Source organism: Acanthopagrus latus, chromosome 12 (genome assembly GCF_904848185.1).
Source record: "Acanthopagrus latus isolate v.2019 chromosome 12, fAcaLat1.1, whole genome shotgun sequence".
Classification (NCBI taxonomy): Eukaryota; Metazoa; Chordata; class Actinopteri; order Spariformes; family Sparidae; genus Acanthopagrus; species Acanthopagrus latus.
The window spans coordinates 16,228,114-16,248,409 of NC_051050.1; the positions used below are offsets into that span (position 1 = coordinate 16,228,114).

Here is a 20,296-nt window from a genome sequence, read left to right on the forward strand (position 1 = left end):
AAATGACATTTGAGAGCACTCAAACTTGGAAAGAGAGTGGTAAAGGTTGGACTGATTAAAAGTTATGTCTGTGATCCGGCAGTAAGTCACTGATATCGCAAGGTTTTAATGAAGGGGAAAAATTTAGACTTTCAGTTAGGGTCTGTCATCAGCTCAGAACGTCCGCAAAACAACAAATCATTCACCTGAGCACACACACATCCTGCACAGACGTCTGAGTGGGAACACTGGGTCCAATGACTTCAGATTGGCTAATTTACAGTGCAGCATTTAATTTATGAAGTGTATATTTTTTAATGAAACATATTTCCTCGAGCATAAGGAATGCTAATTAGGCACAAATGCAACAACAGCAGATTAATTTTTATAACAAAGGAGGACTCAATTAAAAAAATAGTTTTACTTTAATAACACAATAGCCTACTGTTCATGATTTGGGATGCATTAGCCAACTAGGATGTAAATAAAAGACTGTTAAATAAACAGAGGAGGTTACACTTGATGATCTGCTGGCTCTGCTTAGCAAGACACAATGCTGAAATGTGGGAAAATTTATTGCCGTTTTTTTTTTTTTTTTACTTCAAATCATTTATAATTATAAACAGTGCTAAGATTTATTTATTCTTTTAGATCGGATACAGTGACTTACAGAATTTTAAATGGTTGTCAACCACATGTGTTTTTAGTGACATTTTATCTTGCTAGCATAATGCTTCTTCCCTTTTTAATCTTAAAGTTATTATTGATAACATTAAGCCACAAGTTGTGGCATTCCATCTCACATCTACCACTGAATTCATGTCACAGCCCCGTTGTTGTTTGAATCACTTGCTAGCGCTTGTTGGACAACTTTAATGTTGCTTGCTAACGTTAATGTTGCTAACAATAATGAATGTTAAACCTCAAGTTTCCGCTTTTTTTTTTTTTTTTGGCAAGTGACCGAAGAATAAGTATGATAATACCCTTACAGGTGTCCATTACCCGGAGCTAATGGTCCATTAAAAAACCAGTGGAGCCGGGCATTATACCTTACATATGTTGACATGTTTTAAATAGTTTATTGCTGTGTTGTTTCATTGTTTTATTAAGTATCATGTTTACACCTCATGACGATTCCCTACTTTTTTCATTGGATCACATCAAGTACTGACAAAGAATGATTTTATTCTGAAAGCAAAGTGAGTATTGCAGGCCAACTGAAACATGAACATTAATAAGTTGCAATAACTTAATACTGTAGATAAACCAAATGTGTTTGTAGTACAGACATTATATTTACCGTACTAATGGTGTGTGTTAATGCAGATCAAACTAGAGGCCCTGGTGTCAAAGGGTGATATCAAGATGATGTGTTGATGCTGTCTTAGATAAAATAAAGTGGGAAAGAGAACTGTGTGTGCCACATACTTATCTGAGTTCAAGAAGTTGTGTCACTACTGTGATTGTCATGTTAAATATTGTATCCTACTAAGTGCGACATTAGATGGTGGAAAACAGCAGCTATTTACCATTCACTTGAATGATAGAGATGGGTGCACATACAGTAATTGATACCAGGAACACTTGATTGTCATTATGGACAAAATGCTCATCTTTGAATATTTAATGGGTTTTGTCTGCTGGGGCTGAAATCCAACAATTAATTAACACACTCAGGCGTCAGCCACATGCTGAAAATGTGTCGCTTTTAACAACCGACACATCACTTTTCCTCCGAGCTGTAATTTCTTCTTTGTGGGTATTGATGTAACGGTTCTGTTGGTTTTAAAATGAGGGCTGTAAGAGAGATTATTTCACAGTTTGCGGAGCTGTGTTCACCACTTCCACTGACAGCTCCTCTTACTCATCTGCCACGTCTTACAGTATGTACAGCGTGGGTGTGTGAGGTATGATAATGTGTGGTACAAAAAGGTTGTATGTAGGTGCTGATGTATTTGTGATAAGTGCAAAAATAGAACGGGGCCCACTGCTGCTTAAAGTTCAGACGTTTGAACTTTATTATTTTCCTCGTGAGAATATCTCGAAACACACAGAACAGAGGGGCGATGTGAATGTTAGAATGAGTGTTTCCCCTGCTGACAGTGGTCTAACACATTCAGACAGATTGAGTATCGGTGTAAGCCTGTGTCTCGCTATTTATGATAACATGACTGACTTACATACAAGCAAGACTTCCCATTTTCAGGTTCAGGTTATGATCTTGCAGGTTCAGTAACATAACTGCAAGTGAACTTCCCTGCCTCCTGGAGGGATTGAGAATCTCCCCTTTTATCTCCCACAGCCATTTATCACTTGTATAGATGTATAGATGGTGCACACACACACCCTGAAGCAAAACAGTTAATCTGCTGCTGGCTTTATATTTGCAGATTGTCAATATCTGCAGTCCATCTCATCACATCCCCCCAGCAGTTTACTTTGTGACGGGGTCAGTGATTAATAGTACACACATCATATCTCACATGTCATGTACGCCATCAAAATAAAGGCTCAGGAGTGGGACCTCCACTCATGCTAATGACAATGTTATTTTTACACAGACTGTGCCGGAAGGTAAAAAACGATTAAAAAAAAATATATATATGGGTGAAAATTGTTTTTCTCGCCCTTCGGCACTGTTTTGACTGGACAGTGCTGAAACCCTCCCTCTAAAAAGTATAACCCGGCTAACTGATACTGAATGTCAGAACATTGTGTTTGGCAAGGTCCCTGAGATCAGCAGTAAACAAACTGAGATCCTTGGGAACAAACCTTCGGGCACAAAAGCAATTAAGGGCCTCATTTGGTGGTTTTCAATAAAAGGTTATGTAATGCAGGATGGGGAAATTAGGGAGAGAAATCAAGTCAGGGATAAAAACGAGTCAAACTGAGATACAAAGGGAGGATTGAGACGCAGCTCAACAATGTTCAGAAGAGCGTGAGGCTGTTAACAGAAGCCGGGGAAGGAGAAATAGGGATGGTAGACCTAGATTTTAGTTCAGTCAGTACATTTAAAGTTACAGCAGTGAAGGAAAAAAAAAAACACTATTTTACAACCTCTTAAATCAACACATTTTCATTCCAAATTTGTCAAATTCAGCAGCTTGGTCAGTGGCCTTCAGCTTCAAACTGCAAGGGGCTTCACACCTACCCTGCTCCATGGTCATGTTCACATTAATATGTTACAAGCAACATCTGGTTAGATTTTCAAAGTTAAAAGGTCCTATGGTCAAGTTAGCAATGACACCTAATATACAACACCCGATTAGACTTTCAATGTTGCTGTTGCTTTTTAAATGCTGTGAAGCAGCTTTTCAGTGACCTAAATTACACAAACTCTGGTGTCAGTGGAATTTCTTTGAGGATGAGTGCTCAAAACTTGTGTCGAGCATGTTCTCTTATGCCTTCTCCATTCATTTCAGAACGTCTCATCAGCAATAAAATCTGGGAAACTGGAAAGCACACCACTGCGTCTGAAAACATCTAAAACTCTCTGGATGCTCTCACGCAGCCAAGAAAACAAGCTGGAGAGAGAAGAAGAAGAAGAGGTGGAGGAACTTAGGGTGCTATCTTAAGCCTAATACATGATGTGTGTCGACTTCTGGAAGAACCCTCATGCTCATCTCCGACTTTATTTTTCACCTCAGGGATGTTTTCCCCCTCTATGTTTATACACTAGCAAATGATTTGGATATTGTCAAAGGAGGGGTGAAAAGTCGTGGGCCTATTTGACACACAGCTGATTGGTTGATAAATCGATAACTGCCATCCATTTGAATTTGCAGGCAAAAATGGCAAACATTCGCTGGTTTGATTTTCTTAAATGTGAGGATTTGCAGCTGCTTTTTGTCATTTATGATAGTAAATAAAGAGTCTTTGAGTTTGGGACTGTTGGTTCAACAAAGGAAGCTATTTGAAGACTTCACTGTGGGCTCTGATTAATTGAGATCTTTAAAGACAAAACAAGTAATAAACCAATCAAAACACATGAATCAATACTAAAGACGACTGTTCATTGCAGCCTGACTTTGATGTTATCATGAGTTTCATTAAGAACAGCATGATTTGAAATTCCATACCAGTACTGACTCAACTAACAGTAACCAACTTGTCCCTTTCTTCTAATTATGAGATTTCTTTCTCATAATTGGCCTCCTCCTAAAGGCCGGATCACGATACCATATTAAGATCACTATCTCATGAGATTGAAGGCATGCAGTTTTCACACAAAGGATCCAAATGAATCCAGAAAATGAGTTTACGTCGGCTCTCTCTGGGACATAGACAGTTCTTTTTTCAAATCTTACAAAACAAATTGAGCGATGGGCCTTTTTTTTTATCTCTCTTTTGGAGAAACTGCTGCCAAACGCTGCAAAAAAGGATAAATGTGCAATCAGCGCTGTGCATTGCTCACACGTGCTGTCCGTACAGAGTCCCATATGTTCGACATTCAATGGGAAGCTGTCTTGCATCAGATCCATTTACTGTATCTCATGAATGCAATGCTTACTTCCCCACCAGAATGAGATTGGGGCCATTCATCACACTGCAGCGGAGCTGTGGGAATAGGTGTCCGTAATTCAGAATTGTCATGCAGCAGTCCACGCTTGAATTAAAAGGACTTAAGGTTAGCCATTAGCGCTGCCCACCAGCTACTTGCTCTTTGTGCTCGGACAACTCTCCGAAGACACGAGAGAGCTGGGGAAGGAGGGGGGGACGGGGGTTGAATTTGCATTTCAGATAAACGCTTTCAGTCAGTCCGTCTGCTGTAATTCAGCGAGTGAGCGCCATACAGCCTAACCCTTGTTGGAGAAACACAAGGCAACTTTATTGACTGCAGCGTTGCCGCTATAATTACCAGCTCGGCAGCCGATCACTAATTACAAATACCTTCAGAAACATTAGACAAATGAGCTATAACATATCAGTGACTACATTAAATATTTAAAAGAAGTGAGAAAACAAGCGCATTAGAGACGCGCATGGATGCGTCTCTGCCTACAAATTTGTAAGTCCATTCAAATATAATTAATAACCCAAACTATTGCATTAAATATGACAGATCGGCTGTTTACATGATATCTTTTTGTCTCTTTCACACCTTCGTGTCTGCTGGGTTCCCGAGTTTAGGCATATGACAGCGATGTAAAACACGGAGTGGTTGACTGTGTATCCTAAGGGGCCAATTACAAACGAGAATTTTTATGACACCATTAAGTGCCAGAGAGAGATTGTATTTCACTCCTCTATATACACTTGGAGTGATTAAAAATACAAGGTAAGCGGGTTTAAAGAAAAGATGAATGCAAAAAAAAAAAAAAACTAAGTACGCATTATAACTGCGCATACATCTCCCTACACATTACACATGTATACTGCCCCTGCGAGTTAAAGCTCACCCGCTCTGAATGACTGCTATTCATTTTCCTAATTGGCCATTAGTGTCCTTGCTTTAATCAGGAACCGAGCATAATCTGTTGAGAACTCTGTCTCCTAATGATCTTGTCAAAATTAGGATGCCAGATGTTCGCACATCACACATTTCAGGGTAAGAAAAAAAAAAATGGTGAGAAAAGTGTCAACAGTCAGTGATCAAGGATTTATACATGGTCCCAGAGAGACTTTTGGAAATTAACATCAGCAAAGAGGAGAGAGAAGCTTTTCAGTGGGAAAAAAAAAAAAAAAAAAACATAAGATAGATGTGTGCCGAGTCTCATAACACATACCGCAAAAAAAGTATTTGAAACTGCACAGCTCTTAATCACCCTGACAGGTGCGAGAAGAAAAAAAAAAATTAAATACTCTAAAAGCATATTTGACAGCCTAATCTGGTTTGGAGGTGGCAGAGATGCATGCCCTGCAGCTCCCACTGTTGCTCCGATGAGTTGAATTAAGCACAACGGTTTTATTGCTGCAAGAGTGAAAAAAAAAAAACAAAAAAAAAAAACCCAAACATGCGAGGGTGTGAAACAGTCCCCGGTGAGAAATACTGAGTCTCCACCCAGCTGTTACATTCATGCGATATTCATACTTCCTCTTCACAGTCTTCTCTTCGCTGTGGGGGGAAACGGTGTCGCTCGAACCTGCGAAAAATAGACGCCGCTATTCGAGATTGAGTCAGTTTTGTCACTTTTGATTGTGATCCTCTTATGTTTTTGTGCAGATGGTTCATGCAAACATACAGAATGCCGCATATGGATGGATAAAAAAACAAAAAACAAACAAAAAAAAAAACATCGCCTTGTTCTGTGTCACAACGGCTCTGGTTTCAAACAGGATGATTTCATCTGGAGTATTCATCTTCCTCATCTCAACACAGTGAGAATCAAATCTGCATTTATGTGCTCAGCAAATCCATTCAAGTCCATTTAATGCTGCCGCAACAGCCATGTTGTCTCCATTTCTCCACCTTTTCTATATTGGTGAGAATACAATAGATGGCTCTAAGTGTGAAGCATGGCTCTGCCCAGAGACTCCGCAAGGCTCTGCTGCCAGAGGCATTTAAGAGCTGCTGTTATTCTCCTTTACTTTGATGATGAAGGCCATGAGCGCTGTTTATTTATGTCAGGAAAGAAAACACAGCACATAACGCTTTCACTGGACAAATGCTTAGTTTTTAGTAGTGTTGTCTGTCACGCCGGAGCAGAGAAGGTGAACCCGCTCAGAAGGCGGGCAGGTTGAAAAGAAATTAAAAAGGCGAGCTTCAAAAACAAAGCCGGAGTTCCGACCAGGAACCAGAGCTACAAAATGCAACAAGCAAAAAAGGCAGGTGGCGAAAAAACACATGGAGGCCGGCAGGGGCAAAGCTGACAAATAAAGGCGTGCAAAACTACAAGAACTAAATCAAGTACAAACCAAAGAAGCACTGGGTAGACAGGCAGGAACACAAGGACCACAGGACTGACGTTGGGAAACAGAACACACAAACTGAGAGAGGGAAGAAAGGGACTTAAAGACACAGTGAGTAATGACTAAGTGAACACAGGTGAGGAGGAGACATGGCGGGAAAACAGACAAATAGAGGCAGACCAGTTACACAGGAGGATAATCAGGGACAGGTGACAGTCACAAGGGATGGAAAACAACATGACATGACACATGAGGATGAACCTTACAAAATAAAACGAGAACCAATAAATTAACCAAAATACCATGATATTAACATACTGAGTAAAAGTTACAATACGTTACAATAGAGGTAGAGAGTAGAGTCTGCAGGTCACAACCACACGCAATGACAATGCAATATTGCATTTTTATCGCAAAACTTGCTGAGTTTTGGGGTATGTTCAAACCTCCAAAACTGCAGTCAAAAGTGGGAGAAGAATAATAAGAAACGATTCCTACAGATACAATAGGTCCCCGCAGGCTGTGACCTGCTCGGGCCCTAATAAATGCACCAGCAGTCAGATTTCACTGGAGGTTATTACAAAAAAAAAATAGCAGCAATATACGACAGTTTACTGTAACAGGTGAGCAATAAATATTTTCTGCTCCTCTTCATATCTCAGTCTCGCCACAAAGAAGAAAAACAGATACTATCTACCCACCTATGTTTATTAAATTACAAGAAGGGAAAGGAAATTGAAAAGCTAATCTTTCGCCAGGTATCTAACCTGCTAGTTGGAAATGATTTAATAATCTTTCCTAATCCATTCTGCTGGGCTGGGTTTGGACCCGTGCCATGTCAAATTAACTAAATTCAAATTCAAAAACTTATCTTGTCAAATAACATTTAATATATTGAACCCGGTATGACTGCGAGTGTTCTGTTTAACTGGTAGACTCTGATGCATTTATGCACAGCATTTACGGTCTGAAAACTGAAGTGCTGCTGCAGATGCCTGCTTAATGCTTCAGTGACTGTGCATATTAGACTAGATAAAGTGAATGTATAAAAATGATGTGTCTTAGTTTTTACTATTATGCTGCACACTTGCTAATATTTCCCCCTAAAGGCCCTACTGAACTGTATTCCATTGTGCACAGCTCTTAACTTCCACCCCTGGCTCCAGCAGTGTTATTTGGATCTCTGCGGTACACTAAATGACACACTTGATCCGGCATTTAACCAACAGTGGCGCGCTGTAAGGATGAAAGAATTATTAGAGTTTGCTTTAAACCATGCAGCATTGAAATTCAATGGTAATGAGGTAAACTGAGCTGTGCTGTGCAGCAGAGCAGAGGGAGTCATAACGCTTGGTTCTCAGGAACACACGACTGTGGGGACGTACAGTGGATTGTGGGTAGAGGGATTAGGGCGATGCTGGCTCGCACGGAACTTTTTGTTTGGGTGGAGTTTTTCCAATTTTTTTCCCTCCCCGCTGACTCTTTATGCAAACCAGAGGCAACCAAGCAGAAATCTGGCTCCACACTGACAACTCATCTTTTAATTCCTGACTTTTCGAGTGTGTCACACATTTTAATAAACTCTCGAATTCCGCAAGAGTATGCAAGCGGCCCTTAAAATGAGATTGGAGACAACAGTATTCATCTTCGCTAAACGGTTATAAATTACTTGAGTTTGACGGGCCAAGTTTAAACTTTCGGATTGGTGGGCGACAATAAAACATACATCTCCGCCAACGCTGCGTTCAAGCGACTTTACCAGAGATGTCCCAAAAGGAACATAAACTGATGAACGATATTCCAGTAATATCCCACCATCTGCTCAGCCTCTGAGTACTTTCATTAGGAAGACAGATACTGAGGCAGGATACAACAACATGCCATAAAGACACACATTACACCATTTCCTAACAGCACAGAAACAACAAGAGTGCCGCAGTTGTCAAACTTAAGCTTTAAAAAAAAACCAGGAGCTACCAGAAAAATCCATGTTTACAGAGTTTTGAACTTCACCAAGCAGCCCCGGGAGAATTCACTGACTGCATCAGTAATACCCCTTTCTCACATAAAACACAGTGGATGACACGGCACATTGACCACAGGTTCAACGAGAAATTTGACCATTCATTCCGCACCGCTAGGTGAATGTTAGAGTGTTGCTGCTCAGACAGCCCACATCTGTCCGATGCACTTCTCCACACTTCTCTGCTGTCGTGTTGCAGCATAGTTAAAAGTGGCCTCTGGATTTCTGTTCTGACAATTTACCTTTAATGCAGCAGACAGGGACCTTGTGTGATTCAGAGAGGTTTTCTTTTATTTTTTTCCATCTTTTTCCACCGTATGAAGAAGAGAGATTTGCGGGTGAAAGATATACTGTAAAACCTATGGTGGATTACTGGCATTTTTTTGCTTCTTGAGCTTAAGATACAAAATGGGAATGTAAAGGAGCCTCCGGATAAGATACATATCATGTTCCCAGCATTATGATCTTTATAGTATCTGCAGTATCTCTTCTGCAACAGTATGGAATTGTGCTGTGCTTCATGTAAGAGTATGGCCCAACTCTGTCCTCTAGCCATGTATAAGTTGGCAATAAATATATGTCAGGGCATAGAACTCTTGATTTTAATTAAGTGGTATGGCATGTATTAAAATGCTAATAACAAATGGAAGTATGGGATATTAAAACATAATTATCTTCTCACTCAGACTTCCTGATGAAAGTCACAAGATCCACAATAGCTTTTTATTTATGTGTTATATGGTCTTATGTCCATAACCGTAAGCATTTAAAAAATATTAAAAAAAAGTACTTGCAACATTATGTAGAAATTGTCATTTTGTAAATGTCATCCTACCCTCTAACGGACGTTACATAGTGTAGAAACAAGTGACGGGGGGCAGAGTAGATGGGACAGAGACACCATTCACCCTAGTACATAACACTGTACCATCAAAATGACTTGGCTGTATACTTTCCTGATCCTTTTCCTGTAATAAAATGGGGTAAGGGACCTGTTTCTACACAAAACAACATCCTTAACTTGCAATGGTTGAGTGGACAGAGTTTTCCCAACTGTATAAAACAGTATCATTTGTATAAAAATGTAACCTAAGAGGACCTGAGATGAAACCATGAGGAATGCCACTTTTATGCACTGTTGGCTGCTTGAGAGCTAACTGCCAAACCATCTCAAAGTGTTTGAGTCAATGCTCATTTGTGGCGTCACTGGATGCACAACCACCGGTAAAGATGACAATGTGTTTAATTTTCCAACTGAGTCAGCCACAGACACTACCCCTTGTCGCTGGAGCTGTACCCTCACTCCCTCTCCAGATATTGCACATCCCCGTTGTCCCCAATATGGAGAGTGGTAACGTAAGTTGATAATCATTGACAGATACAGTATGAAATTATCATTTTAGTCTGTCATAAGACTACATTCAAGGTTGTCTAACTTTTAGACAAGGAAAAAAAATTGACAAACGGAGATGTCAGTCATGATTTGCAACACCTAAAGTCTGGAGAAATGATCTAAACAGCTACATGAGCCGTTTCTTGAAGTAGCTTTTTATGAACATTTATTTTCACTCAGGTATTTGCGTATGCTTAACAAGACTCAACTTCCATACCTACACAGTTTTACCTGACACACTGCAACTGTGATGTATAACATGAGCAATCGGTGTTTGATGAAAAAGGAAGGCAAAAGAACATTACCTGTCTAAAACTGCTAACCTGCACTTACAACAGCTGTTGGTATAAGCTGAGGTTAGCGAGCACAAGAATAAGCCACCTGTCATCCTCTGTGGCTCAGCAGCAGCAGAAAAGGGAACAAAGGCAAAAAAAAAAATGGAATAAGCAGTGTATCCAAAAACTTCAGCGCCGACTCTGACTGGAATTTATTTCTTTGCAAAATGCATTTGGACTGTCTTAAGAGCAGAAGACAGCCTTGAGGGACTGACTCTGATAATGGATTTTAAGCCCGCCTGTGTGGCATGTCGCTGCTCCATGTTAGCACCCACTCTGACAAGGGTGGTTAAAATAACACCAACCCAAAAAGAGTCAAAGGAGAAAAATAATACCGCTGTGTCTGTGATCCTCGGAGTTAATCTTTGAAGACTAGAAGGCTTTGTCAGTCTCTTTGTTGCTGTATTAATCAGCTGCACATGGAGGCGTGAGACTGTTCTGGATCATTTTCACTAATATTTTATAAAACACTTATGCTTGCTGAAAATAGGAGTTGAAACTAAAGCTTTCCAAGCTGACTTCACCCCTTGATGAAGACACGAGTGTGCGCATTCTCTTCTTTTCTTTGCTTCGGGTGCTAATTTATCAGGGTTCTTTCGATACAGTTCTTCCTGCCATGCTGGGTGGAGAAAAGATACTGTGGTTGTGTGTTTGCCCCTGGGGGCTTGACGTGGGGAAGAATTTGACAAACAATCTGAGCCTTATTAGCACGGACTCATTCATATTTTATATGCACTCTCTCCACTGTCTACTACTGTCCACCTCTGGGTTTAATAAGGATTGGTCTCGGTATAGGTTTAGTATGGGAGGCTGCCTGTTCAAGTTTAGTCTCGAGCCTTGCATTGGATGCAAATTCAGCTATGGAAACACATGAAACATGGTCGGAACTGTAAATTATTTATTGTTGTCAGCCATTCTAATACAATGATTTCCCGCGTGAAAGCTTTTCGCCTAAATAAATGCAAATATACTAAAGAACAAAAAGGGTCTAATTAGGCACATTGCTTCAACGATAGCACAAAGTGTGGAAGCACGAACAGAATATAATTAAATTAAACATCCCTGCATTTATAAATCTTAATGTTGTATTTATTAGAGAGTTCACTTTTGTCCCTAATGTTATTCTTTATTTGGAGAATGAATTCACACTTTGCAGCAGCTAAATGTCACAAAACAGACAGAAAGAGGCATGAGATGCATAAGATACGAGGATTTGGCGGAGGCCATGTTAAATTGTGCAGTGCAGGGAGGAGTGACACAGTGCACCGTCGCATGCATATTCTTAAACAAGATCATCCATATTGCTCGTGTCTGGGTAGCACAGCAGAAATGTAGTCATATCATCAGTAACTGAAGGAGAAAAATATACTGTCAACACGTTCAGGGCAAAATGCAATTAACACTAAATGTAAACTAAAAAACACATCTTAGACATAAAAAACAGCCACAAGCTACTAAATATGTCAAGGGTGGAAATTGTCTTGGTTCTGATGAATGATGGGGAATGTGACTCAGGTTTATTAATATGGAGCCATCGTCATGGTAACACAGCAGGAGGTAAATCGCGGGGGCTGAGTTGCAGAGGGCAAAATAAACTTTATCTATTAATAAAAAACTGAGATTAAAAGCCGCCCGGCTGAAAATGTTACAAGCTCTACAGAGGTGCCCAGTTTATCCTCTAAAGTCTATCAGTCGAGGGGTAAATCGTCGCTCGACAGCAGTGTCAGAAATGTTATTCATCAGTTGTGACCAGATGGATTCGTGATAAGGGTCTACAGAAAGCGCTGGACCAGATTCACTCGGAGGGTTTTCACGAATATAGCAAATAGCAATCTTTGTTAAGAGAGGAGTAAATCCTTTCTTTGGTTCTGGGAAGATAAGGAAAAAAGAGCGAGAGAAAACAAGAAAACTGCCGTGTCAGTGTTTGTCTTTGGTCGACACAAACAACGAAAAGACCAGTCGATTTATAGCCCCGTCCGAGCTCTTAATGACTCGCCAAACCGTCCTCCAGCAATTGAGATGCCTCATCAATTTAATTACTTTACAACCCAGGCCCGCCCCATGCTGTCAAAAGCCTGGCACTGTGAGCCTGCAGTCACCCTGTACTTGTAAATATGCCAGAAAGAAAACCTCTTTTGCACAGAGGTTTACATCTAAATATGAATCACAGAGGGATGTAAATAAATGTGTTAAATATATCATTCGTTATACTTTTATAATAGTGGCACCTAGATGAGTAAAACAAGCATTTTCCGAAAGGTATCAGTAGCACAACTACTACTTCGCTTTTGCTGTCGTCATTGGACTACCTCCTTTTTCCCCACATTGACAAACAGTTCCATCATTGCAGAGAACTGATACACCTTTAGCTGTTTATCTTTTTCTTAAGGCAAGTTTTTCTGCATACCCTAACCTCCCAGTCGATAAGTAGTTACTGTGAGCTCCCAAATTAACAGAGGTGAAGTAATTAATAACAACTACTAAAACATTACTGTCATTAAGTCATTTATTTTAGGTACAAGTCTGTAATTCAACTCTTAGTTAAGTATGCATTACTGAGTGCAAGTGGAAAAAATGTTGAGAAGAATACTGTGTACCTTTATTTGGAGATGCAATATGTTAAAAAAAAAAACTTGGTTAAATTAACACAAATTACCAACAGAATGTAAATGAATAATATCTATGTATTGTGTTGAACACATATCTACTGTGTTAGCATTGTAGCCAGCTAGCCCAGAGCCTGAATTTCAGTAATGTAACTGTACTTGTTCTTGAGTAGAGATTTTAAGCACTCTTTCCACCACTACAAAGAACTGTTAGTCTGGGCACAGTAAATACACAGGCACTACACAGCGTGAGTCATCCCTCTAACTATAGGCACCATAGTATGCAGGGCATACATACAGTAACACCAAAGCATACCAATTATAGTGGCTTACAGCATAATTATGAAATATTACAGATTGCTTGGAAATATCACAAAAGCCCACTGGGAAGAAACATTAAAAAGAGATGATTATGTGGATGAAGGAACTTTACAACATATATTATGTTTCACTTCAGTTCTCAATCAGTCGTTCAGCCACAAAGTTCTGTGATAACTGCTGAGCAATTGATATTTTATTTCTTGTTTATTTCATTAACCGTTTGGAAGCAATATTGTTTGTCACTCTTGTCGTGCCCCAAAACCATACAGGAAATTTAAGGTGCAAAGTTGAACTACGTGGAACATGTCAAGTTCAAATGCTTGCATGCCCAGACAGCATGTAGCTGTAGCTCTGTCTGGTGTGTTTTGCCAGACTAACTGCATGAATCCAGCATTAAGAGTAGTCTGCTGCCCTGCTGAAAACGGTTGTCAGCACCCTCTGAGCTCTGATAGCTAGTTAGCTACAGTTCAGCGACAGTTCAGCTGACAGCTTGGATGAAATGTGTGCTGCCTTTTTTCAGGAGGTCTATCACTTGCAAGCACATCCCTCACACGTACGCACATTCGCACAGCCCCTTACTAACAATGCATTTACTGTAAACTTTATTAATGATGCATCAAAACCAACCGATCATTAAATAGTATGTAAGCATTTTACCCGAGACTTTTATTAGCGCCGATGAATGTACGGCAGGTGGTTCACACTTACCATGCAGCCGGAGGAGTCTAACTGTCTGTCAGACACACACTTGAAGTTCTTCTTGCAGCCGCCGTTATCTTTGGAGCAGTCGCGGACTGGCCCAAAAGATGCCAGCAGGTCCTCCACTGTCTCAAAGTAAGTGGACATCATGGCCTCTTCCCTGGTATGGAAGAGAAAAAGTGTTAAAAAGAAGAAAACCGAGAGGCCTCTGCATGGGTTTTCACAGTGCAAATAGAGACATTATAACCAGTACATGCAATGACAAGTACAAAATAATGCTTGAGCAGCTGAACAAAATCCCCTGCCACCTGGAAAAGCCACCTTGCTGTTTCTACTGCAATTAAGAAGCTATTCAAACACGTACATTATGTTACAAAATTGCAGTGGTTGGATGGCTTTTACCCTACCACCTGCAATTAATGACTACTTCTAACGTTCAACTTGTGTTTTTAGGCTTAATAAAAGGGTATAAAAATCAGCTTAGCACCTAAAATATTCATAAAATGTAAATTCAGGACGTGTACGCTCATAATAACAGACCTTTCATTGAATACAGGAACGTTTTTTTTTTTTTTTTCTTGATTTTGACAGGTTTCCTTTGTGATCTTTAGCTTCATTTTGTGACTGACAGTGCAAAGGCAAAAGTGAATAAATCTGAAACAATAGCCCCCTAGGGCTTACGTCGTGCCGAGGCATTATAAAAATTACTTTAAAAGTTCCAGTGCAGAGGTTCATTGTGGTTCATGGTGAGTCATGGGGCTAACTGGCTCATTGGCATTAATTGGACATGTTTGTCACAGTGTGTTGATGGAGTGCTGTGGGAAATCAGTATTCTCCATCCATACGCTCTCAGGACCGATCCGAGGTCGAGGCCATCCGAGCATGCCCAAGGTGACAAATGCATGAATACACACTCAAAGTCAAAAATGCATTTATATGATATTTGACTTGGATGATACACGTAGGCATCATTACATTTAAATTAAGATGCGTGGCTGTATCAAGTGCAGTCTTTGGTTAGGATTTCATGGCATGAAATACATCTGTCAGATGCTCACAAGGTCAAGTGGGGTTAAGTGTCTTGCTCAAGGACACTTGGACATGCCGCTGGGGGATCCGGGGAATCGAAGGAGTCGAAACCATGAGTGACCTTCTGATTACTTGACGACCTGCTCTGCCTCCAGAGCTATAACTGCTTCCCCGAGATAATTTCCATTCATGTTACTTTGTAATTAGATCTGCATAGAAATACAACGTTAACCAATTCATATTTATTGTTAATCTCTACAGAATTTACAGATTTTTCGCATAGCTATGGACAAACTTAAGCCACCACACTCCCTTGTCCCAACCAACCAGCCTTACCACACTGCAGTAACAATGCAGACTGTGTGTCAATGTGCAATAACCCTTAATGTTTTAAGCACTATTGTTTTATTATGTATTATTTATCATAGCATATTCTTTATAGGTTATATATGTGGTATGTGATGCTGTTATGATATTGACCACTGCCAAACAAAGTTTCATTGAATTTCAGTATGCAATGGCAGTATAAGATTTGTTAATCTATCTACTATATATTAGAAAATGAATTTTGCGCAAGACCACAGTTACTCTCAGGCTCTGTGAGGCTATACATAGGCAGAGTGGTGCTTTGAGCTTAATACTAACATCAGCTTTCTATGGTGCTCAGAAAGTCAACGCTAACATGCCGACATTGAGCACGTAAGTTTTATCATGTTACCCATCTTAGGTCATTTGTATGCTAACATATGTTAATTAGCATTAAAATTAGCACAGCTGAGGCTAATGGAAATGCCGAATTAAGTTTTGCCCCAATTAAACCTTTGACATGATGAGGAAAAATCAGGCGATGAACAAGGAAATTACTGTAAAAGACATGAATGTGTATGCCACAATTCTATCTGTCCAATAGCTGTTGTGACAATTTACCTATAACGTCAAATGTAGACCTCTTGGTAGCGCTACACTGACAGTCAAGGGATCACCAAAGTCAGCAGGCTTCATCCTTTGGGGACCATGAATGTTGAGTGCAGTGAGATATTAGTCGAGACAAAAATAGCGGACCAACCAACAAACGACTGTCAAAGACACTGACAGACAACCAGTCCCTATAAACAAAAGAGGAATCTATCATTTCCAACCTTCATGCTTTCCTCTGAGAAATGTCAGCTTGACCGTTGCTGTACGGCTCAGCTGCTGTGTTCACTTCAGCATGCTCAGTCATGCCCATACATCGAGCTCTACATGCCTGCTGTCAGAACGGAGGGGTAAGCAACCCCTGTGTTTTTCTTTGCAAAGAAACAAAAGCACTGTCTCTTGCAATGGGACCACAGGGATTCTAGTGTGTTGTGAGGGTGACTTGACTCTACAAACAGCAACAAGATCTCGAATGATGGCAAGACAGATGCCCTGCTGAGCAAGGAGGAATTTGGAGTGCAGCCCACTGTCACTGTTTGTGCGTGTCTCTGTCTATGTGTACTTAGGTGCTTATGGGACAATGTCATTTCAAAGAAGAAAGTGAAAATAGCACCATGGAGCTAATTATATACATATTTTATGTGAGTGTCCCAAAGTAACCTCTCTTCAAAGTGGTTATAAACCAGTACATACAGTTCCTTCAGTGAGCAAATATGGCAAAGGGAATTCTTGATTGACTTAGTATTCACTGTTTAAAAAAAGAAAATATGAACAGAATTGTTTGTTGTGACCTTGTCAATGGCCTCAGGCAAAGATGCAAGGCAAAGCATTAAAATTAATCAAAGAGGCAGGAATGCTCCTTGCACAATATTGACACAAATACCTTCCAAATTCAAACTGAGTTATATAAGCAGGGATATATTGCTGGTAGATGTGTGCAGACACCCTCTACTTACCCTTTAAATTACAAAATAGTGTTGTTTTTTTTTTCACTTCTTCATAGCTCCTGCCCACGTGATCAGCATTTGGAATGCTCCACGAAGCCTCACATTGTTTTTATCAAGGGTTTCTTCATTTTAGATATTTGGCTTTCACGGTAGATTCATGGCACATCTGTCCATAATTGGCACATCTTCCTTGTGTGAGCGGTGAAGTATTACCTTTCACTGACAGCACATTGGAACTGTTCCCTTTGCAAACCCATCCCTGACACATTGCTGTGCTGGTAGAAAATCACTCACTGTCACCAACTCCTGATATGAAAAAACAAAAAAACAAAAAAAAAAAACATGTCTATTGAAAGACCCTAGAAAGTGACACATCACTCCAAAATGTTGATATTCTTCCACTTTAATGGGGGATTCGGTGTTTGTTTTTGTTAAGTTGGCTTTTAATGTCATCTTTTTAATTTATTTGTGGTTTGCAATTAATGGCCACCTTATTAACTATGCCTCCACTTGATTTGAGCATTCATGAAAGGTGCAGTATGTAAGACTTGGCCAGCTGTCTACTTCATGTTCCAAACAGATAGGGGGCAGCATTTTACCAGAGTAAAAGTGTGCCATGCTCTTCTGGACTAGGAGCTCGGAGCACAAGGGGAGTGTAGGTGTTTACACCACTAGCACAGGAGTTCGGTACAGAGTTAGCTGGTAATCATGCCAACTTCAGTCGATAGCCCTGTAACCCAATACATGTCATGATGTAATAAATTCTGTTGTTACTAACAGAAAATCGTATATGTTGTACCTTTAAAATGTGGATGCGAATGACATCACCTTAACAGAATGTTTGAGTCTGTTGAGCAAAAGATGGAGCATGAATCAACTATATTTTAATCACCTTTGACAACAAACTCTTTGTTTAAACAACACCATTGGACTAAAACATTTTAGGATAATTAAAATGTCACCTTCTGTTTGCAGTGAAGAAATGTTTTATGGTCATAAATAGAAACTGTTGATGTGGTTATGGCAGACCCATTATGTCTTAGTAGTATTGATGTCATCCAGTAATTCCCAGTTCTCAAGATCGATGCACTAATGCACCCCTGCAAATACACCCCTTTTTAAATCTGTCAAGATATTGAAGTTTATTGTTTTGGCGGCCACGTAAGCAGCTGGGATATAGTAGAATTTTTTTAAGATACATGCTTTTCTTGGGGCAAAATAAACAGTATTTTTACAAACCTTTTGGTCAGGCTGCTGTAGTCACTGGAGGATATTTCAAACTCACGTATTAAACTGTATTTATTTAGCTTTGTATGGATTAGTATTTCTAGGATAGCTGAACAGAACTCTCTAAATATAGAAACATAAAAATTCCCCGAAAACTGCTACAAAGTTCACATTGGTTTGTTCTTCTATATTTACTCAAAATGTTGAGTTAAAATGAGTTTTCCAGGCAAGAGGTGGTAGAGAAGTCCAGTACTATCAAGAACCTTTTCTGCAGCAGTTTTGTCCACCTCTACTCAGTGAATAAGAATGCTTCCACGCAAGCTGACAAATAAGATCATCCTGGGTCAACCACACACCAAGCGGTCTTTCTTATTATGGTAGATTCCCGAACCACCACCAGCTGTCTCAATGTAGAGGAGTACGAGCCTTAAACCAAAGTATTTTTTGATTGACCCTATCTTGTAGAGTGAGGCCAGCCAGTTTTGAGGAAGACCCAATAAAACCTTACCCTAACCCCTAATCCTAACCCTAACCCTCTCTACATTTTCAGTCTGATTGTTTTGGTCATGAACCAATGGTTCTGAACAAAGCCTTAATGGAAAATCAAGATCTTTGCCTCATGACTCCACTTCCTTTTCACAACCGTGATACGACGCTTGTGGAAAGTCCAACGAAATTTCAAGTCTACTACTAGAGAAAACTGCTCTGTCCCCGCGTGCTCTCCGGCACACGGCCAATAACCCTTATGCTTGGGGGTATCGATGTGTCACTTCGTCACATTCAGCTGCTCTCTCTAATGCACATCTGAGATCACTGACCAGTATAACCAGCAAGGCAAGCATCGTCTTAATACAGAGAGAATTCTGCACAATCACTGAACTGGATGGTCTCAAGGGCTCAGCTGAACCTCAATGGATATCAAAACAGCAAAGAGGACAGAGTGCACTCTTGTCAGAGTCTGATGGCACAATGTGCCTGACTTGATGACAGAGGGGGAAACGCATCTCCCTACTGTATTAGAACTGAAAGGCTCACCACAAAGACATACCTGATACTACTTATGTACAACCCAGATGACACTGCAAGAAACATAGGCCTTTTCTACACCAAACAAGTCATAGAACCAAGAAAAATTACAGACGACCTGATCATCTGTTTTATCTATCGGCAAAAAAGCTACCAAACTGTTTAAGAGCCAAGGATACTGCAAGTTAAAAGGTAAGGACCATTCCAACACCTATTGGGTAAAGGCTAGGAGTAGAAACGTTTAAGTCACCACAGACTTTGGCAATGGAACATTGCCCCCAGAGCATTGAATGTAATCATTCTTTGGGGAAGGTGCCTGATTTGGTGCGTGGAGGTGAGAGGTACCAACAAAATACAGTTGGGCTCACCTCTATGCACAGCTTTCGCCCTTGAACCAAACTCCTTGATAGACGGTGGCCTCTCTCCTACTCAGGCATTGTCCACGGTGAGACGAGCCAGGTGGTTGTGGGACTACTGACAAATCACCGGCTGGCTGCTGCACAGCTGGACTTTCTCCCGGTGGATGAGAGGGTCACCATCATGTGGCTGCGTAATGCAGAGAGAAAAACTATTACCGTCGTTTGCGCACTTGTGCTTGTTTTTTTGTTGCTCGGCAACAATGGCTGGTAAGCTGTCACTCACAGCGGCCCAGGTCACAGAATAAATCCCACAGCAACACAAACTCTTTGCCTGAATTTGAGCCATGGGAGCTCAACACAAGGCGACAGAAGCTGAATTGGATGTTTATTTAACAAAGTGTGGAGATTTATTTGTGTTGATGAAGGATAAGCGTATATTAGATGTGGGACAAGCTTTACGCTTTTAGCACCAAATCCATTCTGTAAACTCTGACTCATGCTTGACTTTGGGACAACAGTTAATATGGATCTGGAGTGTCATGAAGCAATGCGTCACTCTTGCTGACTGAGCCCATTATCTACTTGGAC

General features: G+C 40.4%; 1 protein-coding gene across 5 annotated transcripts in view; it reads right to left on the bottom strand.

Annotated features, from left to right (window-relative positions):
• The window catches only part of LOC119030205 (myosin light chain 4-like), a 451,755-nt gene that overhangs the window by 97,467 nt on the left and 333,992 nt on the right, over positions 1-20,296 (bottom strand). For 4 of the 5 annotated variants that reach the window (XM_037117622.1, XM_037117621.1, XM_037117624.1 and 1 more), the window contains one exon: positions 14,215-14,365. In XM_037117622.1, coding sequence (XP_036973517.1) covers positions 14,215-14,365 — 151 coding nt within the window. Of the gene's footprint in view, positions 1-14,214; positions 14,366-19,717; positions 19,837-20,296 lie in introns of those variants that run through there. The other variant, XM_037117625.1, reaches the window with a different exon arrangement.